This window comes from Vombatus ursinus, unplaced genomic scaffold (genome assembly GCF_900497805.2).
Source record: "Vombatus ursinus unplaced genomic scaffold, bare-nosed wombat genome assembly UNPS02011700.1, whole genome shotgun sequence".
NCBI classification, from domain to species: Eukaryota; Metazoa; Chordata; class Mammalia; order Diprotodontia; family Vombatidae; genus Vombatus; species Vombatus ursinus.
The window spans coordinates 2,580,036-2,590,983 of NW_020951478.1; the positions used below are offsets into that span (position 1 = coordinate 2,580,036).

General features: G+C 39.9%; 1 protein-coding gene across 1 annotated transcript in view; it reads left to right on the forward strand.

Moving 5' to 3' along the window:
• The first annotated feature begins 3,701 nt into the window (after nt 1-3,701).
• The window catches only part of UFM1 (ubiquitin fold modifier 1), a 17,930-nt gene continuing 10,683 nt past the window's right edge, over nt 3,702-10,948 (forward strand). The window contains exons 1-2 of the mRNA XM_027856940.1: nt 3,702-3,862; nt 3,971-4,027. Of these exons, the coding sequence (XP_027712741.1) occupies nt 3,861-3,862; nt 3,971-4,027 (59 nt within the window). The 5' untranslated portion in view covers nt 3,702-3,860. The remainder of the gene's footprint in view (nt 3,863-3,970; nt 4,028-10,948) is intronic.

The window sequence follows — 10,948 nt, forward strand, 5'->3', positions numbered from 1 at the left end:
AGCTCTCTCCCAAAGCCCTCCAAATACCTATAAAAAAATGGCTCTAAACAAATTCTAAAGCAGTAGAACCCACACAAAGACAAAGTGAAACAAATTTCCAGCCAAAGACAGCCTGGATGGCTGATTGGAAAGGTATATCACGTCGGGCAGGGAGAGGAGCGCAGTTTGTTGTGGGCAAGCAGGCCGCAGCAACCCTGGAGCAGGCCTCAGAGGACTGAATTGTGGGCAGCTGTGGCAGTTTCCAGACTTCTCAACCCCTGAATGCCAAAGACAACTTAGAAGGTCAGTGGGAAAAGTCTGTGTCTGCGGTGAGAGAGGAGCTAGGTCTCAGCCGCAAGTCTCGAGTGCAGCCCGGGGTCACTGCTTTTTCCTGAGCTTCAGACCCACAGACTGAGGGGGAATCAAGTGGCTGATCAGAGGGGCATTGCATGGATTTCTTTGCCAGTGCTGAGGCAGGAATCTCTTGCTTTACCTGTGCTTGAATCTGGGTCACAGTTCTGAGGGGCGGTCCTGGGGCTAGGAGGAACACTGGTGTGGTGAAGCTTGTTGTGGCTGTGGAGAGGAAACACCTCGCCCCTTATCATAGCACCTTGGAAGAACTGAAAATTTTCAGGTCCCTAGAAGTACCTCTGAAAACAGCTCTACAAACCCCCAAAGCTTGGGACAGTACACTCCTCACAATGGAAGCAGACTTTTACCTTAACAAAGAGTTTAAAACTCAAGTAATTGGCCGGGATCATGAGTAAGCAGCACAAAAAGAGTCAGACTATATTATCTTACTTTGGTGACAAAGAAAATCAAAACATACAATCAGAAGAAGACAACAAAGCCAAAGCTCCTACATCCAAAGCCTCCAAGAAAAATATGAATCAGTCCCAGGCCATGGAAGAGCTCAAAAGGGATTTTGAGAAGCAAGTGAGAGAAGTAGAGGAAAAACTGAGAGTGATGCAAGAAAATCATGAAAAACAAGTTAACAGCTTGCTAAAGGAGACCCAAAAAAAATACTGAAGAAAATAACACCTTAAAAAATAGCCTAACCCAAATGGCAAAAGAGGTCCCAAAAGCCAATGAGGAGAAGAATGCCCTAAAAAGCAAAATTGGCCAAATGGAAAAGGAAGTCCAAAAGATTACTGAAGAAAATACTTCCTTAAAAATTAGAATAGAGCAATTGAAAGCTAGTGACTTTATGAGAAATCCAGACCCTGTAAAACAAATCCAAAAGAATGAAAAATTAGAAAGCAATGTGAAATATCTCATGGCAAAAATAACTGACCTGGAAAACAGATCCAGGACAGAAAATTTAAAAATTACTGGACTAAGAGCCTAGACATCATCTTTCAAGAAATTATCAAGGAAAACTGTCCTGATATTTTAGAACCACAGGGCAAAATAGAAATGGAAAGAATCCACCGATCTCCTCCTGAAAGAGATCCCCAAAGGAAAACTCCTAGGAATATTGTAGCCAAATTCCGGAGTTCCCAGGTCAAGGAGAAAATATTACAAGCAGCCAGAAAGAAACAATTCAAGTATTGTGGAAACACAATCAGGACAACACAAGATTTAGCTGCTTCTACATTACGGGACCACAAGGCATGGAATATAATATTCCGGAGAGCAAAGGAGATAGGATTACAACCAAGAATCACCTACCCAGCAAAACTGAGTATAATCTTGCAGGGGAAAAAATTGTCATTCAGTGAAATAGAGGACTTTCAAGCATTCTTGATGAAAAGACCAGAGTTGAATAGAAAATTTGATTTTCAAATACAAGACTCAAATGAAACATGAAGAGGTAAACAGGAAAGAGAAAATCATAGGAGACTTATTAAGGTTGAACTGTTTACATTCCTGCATGGAGAGATGATATTTGTAACTCAAGAGACCTTTGTCAGTATTAGGGTAGATGGAGGGGAAAAATTATATGTATGTATATATAGATATAGATAGAGGGCACAGGGTAAGTTGAAAATGAAGGGGTCATATCTGGAGAATAAAATTAAGGGGTGAGAGAGGAATATACTAGGAGAAGGAGAAAAGGAGATGTAGAATGGAGTAAATTATCCCACAAAAAAAAAAAAAAGAAAAGAAAAGGCTCTTACAGTGGGGGGGGAAATGGGGGAAGGTGAGATGGAATGAGTGAATTTTATTCTCATAGGATCTGACTTAAAGAGGGAATAACATACACACTCAATTGGGTGTGGAAATCTGTCCTACCCTACAGGAAAATAGGGGAGAAGGGGACAAGAGAGTAGAGGGATGATAGAGAGGAGGGCAGATTGGGAAAGGGGGTAATGAGAAGCAAATACTTCTGAGAAGGAACAGGGTCAAAAGAAAAAATAGAATAAATGGGGGGGCAGGATAGGATTAAGGGAAATAAAGTTAGTTTTTCACAGCATGTCTACTATGGAAGCATTTTGCATAACTGCACACGTATAACCTATATTGAGTTGCTTGCCTTATCAATGAGGGTGGGTGGGGAGGGAGCAAGGGAGAAAATTTGGAACCCAAAGTTTTAAAAACACGTTTAAAAAAAATGTTTTCACATGCAACTGGGAAATAAGAAATACAGGAAATGGGGTACAGAAATCCATCCGGCCCTACAGGAAAATTGAAGGGGAAGGAAATAAGAGAAAAGGGGAAGGAAATAAGGGAAGAGAGGGAGAGATAGAAGGGAAGGTAGATTAGGGGAGAGGGTATTTAGAATGCATGCCATCTTGGGGTGGGGGAAGGGGCAAGATGGGGTGAAAATTTGGAACTCAAAATCTTGTGGAAGTAAATGTTGAAAACAAAAAAAAAATAAAAATTACAATAAAAAAAGTATAGTTAGAAATGAGGCAAAAGTTTTGGGTTAGTGTTATTAGTATATAGACTCTATAGTTGAGCAATTCACAAGTACGCTTAATTTGAAAACTGAGAACTTGAGTTTGAATGCTATCTATTCCAATTTACCTGAAAATGTGACGTCATTTGGTCTCTCTGGCCTTTAATTCCTCATCGGCAAAATGAGAGGGTTGGCCTAGCCGACCCCTAAAGTGCTGACTAGCTCTGAATCTAGGACCACACGTATGATCTACTCTGAGCTCAGCCTATTTCTAGGTGGCGGATATCTCCACGGGTGATACCACAGAAAAGGTCTTTGCCTTTCCTATAACCCAACAGTGCTGGCTGGAAGAGAAAGGCCCGACATACAGTGGAAAGGGAGGCGACAACCACCGCAACAATCAATGGGCGCTGGGGAAGGGTGCGGCAGAAAAACAACCAGGCCTTGTGGTTCGGAGAGGGCAGGTCAGTCCTCGAAGTAACACAATTGGTCTGAACGTGGATCAGAGCATTTGGGTGATTTGCCATCAGCCTAGAACGCTGCGTGAGGCCGCATGCGCAGTGCAACTCTAGCAAGTCCACTACTTCCTCCTTTCTTCCAGGGCAACTTCCTTCGCCCTCCCTGCATCTTCCGCCCTGGGAGGAGCCAACTCGGGCCCCACCTCTCTGCTGACGGGCTTCTGCAGCCTCCTGCGGAGATGCCTGACCTAAATCAGCGGCAGCGTATTTCATTTGCGGGTTATTTCGTCGGGTACAGACCCAACCATCGCCTTAAAAAGAGAAGGCTGAGATTCCCTGAGGGGCCTCTGCCTCAGAGTGGCTGAGGAGCTGGATATTTTGGAGCCTCTTGTCAGGCAGCATTGTGGGCAACCTCCATGAGGGAAGCCCCAGGTCCTCAGGTGACAGCGGAGGGAGACGTGGACCATCAGAGAGTAAGGCAAGGGAGGCTGCGGCTTCGGCTGCCGAAACTGGAGAATTGAGCGGGAGGAGGAATCCGAGCACCGCCGAGAGGCTCCCTAAAGTCTAGCCACGGCCTCACTATGTGAGTGACGTTATGAGCTGACCCGCCCCTGCACCCTCTCCAGGAGTGCTGGAGCCCTCTCCCCCGCCGCCCTCCTCTAACTCGCCGTCTGCTCTCTTTGCTCTGCAGGTCGAAAGTTTCCTTTAAGATCACACTGACCTCGGACCCGCGGCTGCCGTACAAAGTGTGAGTGACGTAGCAGTCAGGCTGGGGGCGGCGCGACCCTTCTATTCCTCCTTCTCTCTCTCTCTCTCTCTCTCTATATCCCCATCCCTTTCCCCTCCCCCCTAAACTGGTAATGGTAGGGATTCTACCAATGGGGCGGAGTTTGGGGTGGGGTGTATTCTGTGACATTCTCCTTCCCCCTCCCCCATGTATATCCGGATGCAGATGGTGGAGATCACAGGCTTAGGTCTCGGAGGGAATATCTCAGAATATAGCTAGTCCAGCTCCCCTCATTGTACAGGAAAGAAAATGAAGCTCTAGGAAGGTTGTCTTGCTTACCGACAACCATTTATTAACCACCTACTTTGTGTTAGGCACTGGGAATACACTGACAGAAATGAAATGGCCATTAAGACTCGAGGGAGAGGGGGATTGCTCCATGAGCTAGCACTCTTTCCATTGATACTAAGAAGACACCTCAGCCCCTCCAAATAACTTCCTCAAGGAGGTTGTAAAGATAGGTTTCAGATTGTTATTTAGAGAATGATTTTTGCCGTGACTCTGAAACATGTTAGCTGTGTTGCCATAGGCAAGTCACTTGACCTCTCAGACCAATGAGTTGCTCATTTGCGTTGATGGTGAGAGTTTCCACTGAAACTTTCCAATGAAATTCACACCACTGAAACCACAGCTCTGAACCATATGCTAGGTTCTGGATATACAAAGATTGTTGTTTATCCTTCCTTTTCGAAGAGGACCAATGACATCAGGAGGGTGATGTCTTGACTTGCAAGTGAATTAGTTTTAAGTGAGGGAGGGCTGTGCAAAGTCATCAGCCTCAGTCTCTCCTCTAGAGTCACTGGAGTCCAGTGGCAAGACATAGATGAGGACCACTGGCAGTAGCCAGATATACAGAGACAAAAGAATTAAAAGCCATTGATGTCCTCAAGGCCTTTACATTGTTCCCACACATTCACCATCCCAGTCTCTCCAGGATACTCATCTTCAGCCTTATCTTTGACTCTTTTTTGTCCTTTACCTCACAAAGCTGGTTGGGTCTTGAGCTCTGTTTCTTTTACCTCAGAAATACAGATCAAATCTTGATTTTCCTCACCATTGACACAGCGCCCGAGGGTAATCCATCATTTCTTGTCTGGACTGTTAGAACAGCCTTCTAATTGGTCTCTCTACTTCCAGTCAGCTTTTTCCTGTCCCAGTGGAATGTTAACTCCTTCAGATCATAGACTACTTTTTATTTTTTTATATGTCCTAAGCATCTATCACAGTGCCTTGCTCATAGTAAGTACTTAGTAATGCTTATTAAATTGAATTTTTCCATCTTCTATATTGCTGCCTGAGTAGTCTTCATAATGAACTACTATGTCTTGACATTTCTGTTCCCAGTTGCCTGAAATAAAGCAATTCCTCTTCCCCCTCAAGCAAAACGTTCAAGGAGCCTCCATGGTCTGAGTCTGGCCTACCTAACTAGTCTATTTCATGCTACTGCCTTTCCCTTAATCCACATTCCAGACAAATTAGAAGACTTTCCACCTATTTTTCTTGTCCCATCGTATCCTATTTCCCATCCCTGCCAGTCTTCATCTATTGAAGTCACTTCTTTATGTCAAGGCCAAAATGATGTTCTCCATGAAATTGTCTCTAAGATTCCAGATGAAAGAGATCTTTCCATCTTTAAGTTTCTCATGCACTTTACCTAGCTGTCCTTTGTTCCTATCAAATTCTGCCTTGTTTTATAGATATTTGTTCTGCGTGGAATATTTGTTCTCCATTAAACTACAAGCTCTTTGAGGTGAGGGATTGCGTTATTTTTCATCTTTATATTCCCCTCTCCTAGTATAGTATCTATTATATGGTAGGTGCTTAATAAATATTTGTTGAATTTAAAGGTCCTCTTCCCTAAAGTGAAGCAAAGGATATTTTTAAGCTATACTTCATTCACCTAAGATATTTTGTTTTGTTGGGCCATATAGTATGGTTTCAAGGGAAAAACACTTAGTTTTTAATATCAGAAAACCCAGATTTTAGTATGTTCATTGACTAACTGTGAAACCTTGAACAAATCACAAACTTTCTGAGCTTCAGTTTGCTAGTTACATATATTTCATTGAAAGCAGAGTCTTTATCTTTGTAATCTTCTTTATAATTACCGGGCCTAGCTTAGTAGTAGATACTTAACAAATGTCAGGTTGAATTATGTAAAGACATACTGGAAATTCTTGAAGATTTACCCAGATTCTTATTATGTAGGAGTGATTTATCAGTATATTGTGGGGTTCCAAAATGTAGCTTCCTGAAATCATCCATTTGTTATATTGCATTTTATTAAAATATGGTACTATTGATTGCATTAAACACATGTTATATGTCAGATTTGAAAATGATGCTTTTAATTAATTATCAGTAGAGATGGAATTCTATCAATCCTATATGTTCTCATCTGGTCCACTTGTATTTTTGAGCTGCCTGACAGAAGATAAGAATAGAGTTATTCATTATCAAACAAAGCAAAGAAATTGGTTTTAGTGGCATTGTTTGTACTTTGTTCTACTCTCACTAAGTTTGGGGAGCCTCAATGCTTTTGTATTATGTTCAGGTACTGTGTTTCTATATATAAATTAAGTTGAAATTTTGTATACCAACAAATAGGAAATACAACTTCTGGTTTTTCAGAATGAGATGCCTTAATCTCTTAAGGCCAGAAGTAATGTTGGTTTAGACTATAAACTTACTTGTAAAATTATTTTTGTTTATTATAATTTGTTCCCTCTTTCTTCTCTCTTATAATTCATATACTTTCTGCCATTACCTCCTTCTTCACCCTGACTCAAATGTTAATGTGGCCTTACTCCTTACTAAGCCTAACCCCTGTACCTGCTTAGGTGATCCTCTTCCTTCCTGTCTCCCCTAATTGCCCTTTCTGTCATTCCCACTTGATGTCACTTATTTTCTTTCTTTCTTTTTTAAATGTGTCATGCAAAACATTTCCATATTAGCTACATTGGAAGAAAAAAAGCAAGAAAAATAAAGGGAAAAAGTATGCTTCAGTCTGCACTCAGAGTTTATTGGTTTCCTGTCTCTGGAAGTAGATAGTATTTTTCTTCATGAGTCCTTCAGAGTTGTCTTGGATAATTATACATGCATATATACATACATACACATATGAACATGTGTATATTATATACACTTTATATATATTTTTCATATTAAACCTATTTTCATGTTAGTCACATTGTAAAAAAGAATTAGAACCAATGGGAGAAACCATAAGAAAGAAGAAACAGAGAGAGAGAGCAAATAATATGCTTCCATCTGCATTCAGACTGCATAGTTCTTTCTCAGGATGTGGATAGCATTTTCCATCATGAGTCTTCTGGAGTTGTTGAATCATTATATTGATCAGAGAAGCTAATCTTTCTCAGTTGATCGTTGTTATAATATTGCTGTTAACCATGTACAAAGATTTCTTACTTCTGCTCACTTCACTCTGCATCAGTTCATATAATTCTTCCCAGATTTTTCAGACCATTCCCCTCCTCATTTCTTATAGCACAATAGTATTCCATCACAATCATATACCGTAACTTGTTCAGCCATTCCCTAATTGATGGGCATCCCCTCAATTTCCAATTCTTTGCCATCACAAAAAAGAGCTGCTATAATTTTTTTTTTTTTTTGGTATATATAAGTCCTTTGCCTCATCTCTTTGGGGTACAGACCTAGTAGTGGTTGGGTCAATGTATGTGCACAGTTTTGTAGCCCTTTGGACATAATTCAAATTTTTTGGGGGGGGGTCAATTGGCGTGAAGTGACTTACTCAGAGTCACACAGCTAGTGTCAAGTGTTTGGTCTGAGGCTGGATTTGAACTCATGTCCTCCTGACTTCAGGGTCAGTGCTTTATCCACTGTGCCACCTAGCTGCCCCTCAAAATTTTTATCCAGAATGGTGAGAACAGTTCACAATCTCAACAACCATGCATCTGTACCTGTTTTTCCATATCCCCTATAACATTTGCCTCTTTTTTTTTTTTGTCATGTTAGCCTATCTGATAGGTGGTCCCTCAGAGTTGTTTTAATTTGCATTTCTCTAATTATTAGTGATTTAGAGCATTTTTCATATGACTATTGATAACTTTGATTTTTTTTTTCTGAAAACTGCCTGTTCATATCCTTTGATTATTTGTCATTTGGAGAATGGTTGTCATTTTTATAAATTTGGTTCAGTTCTCTACGTAGTTGAGAAATGAGGCCTTTATCAGAAAAACTTGCTGACTTTTTTTTTCCAGTTAACTGCTTTCCTTCTAATTTGACAGCATTAGTTTTGTTTGTGCAATAGCTTTTAAATTTCATGTAATCAAAATTATCTATTTCCCCCACACCCCATGATTTCTCTGTCTTGTTGGTCATAAACTCTTATCCATAGATCTGTAAAATTTTCTATGCTCTTCTAATTTGTTTATGTCACCCCTTGTATCTAAATCATGTACCCATTTTGACCTTATCTTGGTAAATATTTTAAGATGTTGACCTATGCCTAGTTTCTGCAAGACTGCTGTCCAGTTTTCCCAGCAGTTTTTGTTGAATAGGGAGTTCTTGACCCAAAAGCTTGGATCTTTGGGTTTATCAAACACTAGATTATTGTTTGGGTGTACCTAATCTGTGCTACTGATCAGTAACACTAATTCTTATCCAGTAGCAGATTGTTTTGATGATTACTGCTTTATAATATAATTTGGCACTGCTAGGCTGCCTTGCTTCACTATATTTTTCTTTGATTGCATTGATATTCTTGACCTTTTGTTCTTCCAGATGAATTTTGTTTTTATTTTTTCTAGCTCTATAAAGTAATTCTTTGGTAGTTTGAGTGGTGTGGCACTGAATAAGTAAATTAATTTGGGTAGAATTGCCATTTTCATTATATTGGCTTAGTCTGTTCATGAGCAATTAATACTTCTCTATGTGTTTAGATCTGTCTTTATGCAAAAATGTGTAGTTATATGTAATTATGTTCATATAGTTCCTGTGAGTAACTTGGCAGATAGACTCCCAACTATTTTATACTGTCTACAGCTATTTAAAAGTTTTGTCTTTCTATCTCTTTCTGCTAAGTTTTATTGATAATACATTGAAATGCTGATGATTTTTGTGAGTTTATTTTATGTCCTGCAACTTTGCCAAAGTTCATTGTTTAAATGAGTGTTTCAGTGTATTCTCTAGGGTTCTTTATCAATTTCTTTGTCTTCTCTTATTGCTATAACTAGTATTTCTAGTATAGTATTAAATATTATGGTGATAATAAACATCCTTGTTTCACCTCTGATCTTGTTAGGAAGGCTTCTACTTTATCCCCATTATAGATAACACTAGCTCTTGGTTTTTGATAGGTACTACTTATCAATTTAAGAAAAGCTCCATTTATCCCCATACTATCTAGTGTTTTAAATAGGAATAGATTTTGTTTTTTATCTAAAGCTTTTTTTCTGCATCTCTTGATATATGATAGCGACTTTTGTTGTTTTTCTAGCACTTAATTTTAATCTCTTCCCATCTCCTGGCTCATTCTGTACTGCCTACAAACATGCCCATGTCTCTCCCATCATGGAAAAACTCTAACTTGTTACTTCCATCCCTGATAACAATCATCCTAATTCTCTTCTGCCTTTTGTGGCTAAACTTACTGAAAAGACCATGTACAATAGATGCCCCCCACTTTCTCTTCTCTCACCCTCTTCTTAACCACTTACAGTATGACTTTCAACCTTATTATTCCACTGAAACTGCTCCCTCCAAAGTTACCAAGGATGTCTTAATTGCCAAATCCAGCGGCCTTTTCTTTATCCTCAGTGTCCTTGAACTCTGCAGCCTTTGACACTGTCAATCACTCTCTCCTCCTTAATGCTCTCTCCTCTGTAGGTTTTCAGGACCCCATTCTCCTGGTTTTTCTACCTACTGACCATTCTTTCTTAATTTCCTTTGTTGGATCCTTCTCCAAATCACACCCACTAACAGTAGTTGTCCCTCAGCGTTCTGTCCTGGACCTTCTTCTCTTTTCCATCTGTACTATTTTACTTGGGGATCTCAGCTTCCATAAATTTAATTTCCATCCCTATTCTTATGATTCTCACATCTACCTATTATGCCCCAAACCTCTCTGCTGACATCCAGTCTTGCACCTCCAACTGCTTTCAGACATCTCAAACTGGATATCCAGTAGACGTCTTAAATATATTCAAACCAAACTCGTATCTTTCTTCTGTCCTTCTCACTCACTCCACCTTTCCAGGGCAACACCATGGTCCCAGTACTTCAGACTTGAAACTTAGGAGTCATTGACTCCTCACCATCACTGCCCCGCCCCCATCCAGTCTGTTGCCAAGTACTGTCAATTTCAACTCAACATCTCTCAAATAAAACCCTCTTTCCTCTTTTGATAGTCACCACTCTAGTGCAGGCCCTCATCATTTCATATCTGTACTGCTGCAATAGCCTGCTGGTGGGTCTGCCTGCCTCATGTCTCACTCCACTCCAATCTGTGATCCATCCAGCCACTAAAGTGATTTCGCTAAAGTACAGTTATGACCATGTAATTTCCCACTCAGCAAACTCATTTGATTCCCTGTTACCTCCAGGATCAAATACAAAATCTTCTGCTTGATATTCAAAGCCCTTCTTAATAATCTAACTCCTATTTTTCCAGTCTCCTTATACCTCACACTCCCCTCCACATACTTACATTACAGTTTCACAGATAAATACTTTCATCTGAAATCAGTAACATTTTATAATAGAACATCTCATTTTTAGAGAGAATAACAAGTATTAATTCATTGGGACAATTGTAATTTTGGCAACTTAGTTCTTTTAAATTTATCTGTGCAAACTTTATTGTAATTTTTTCAGTTCAAATCTGAGACTGAATTTTTT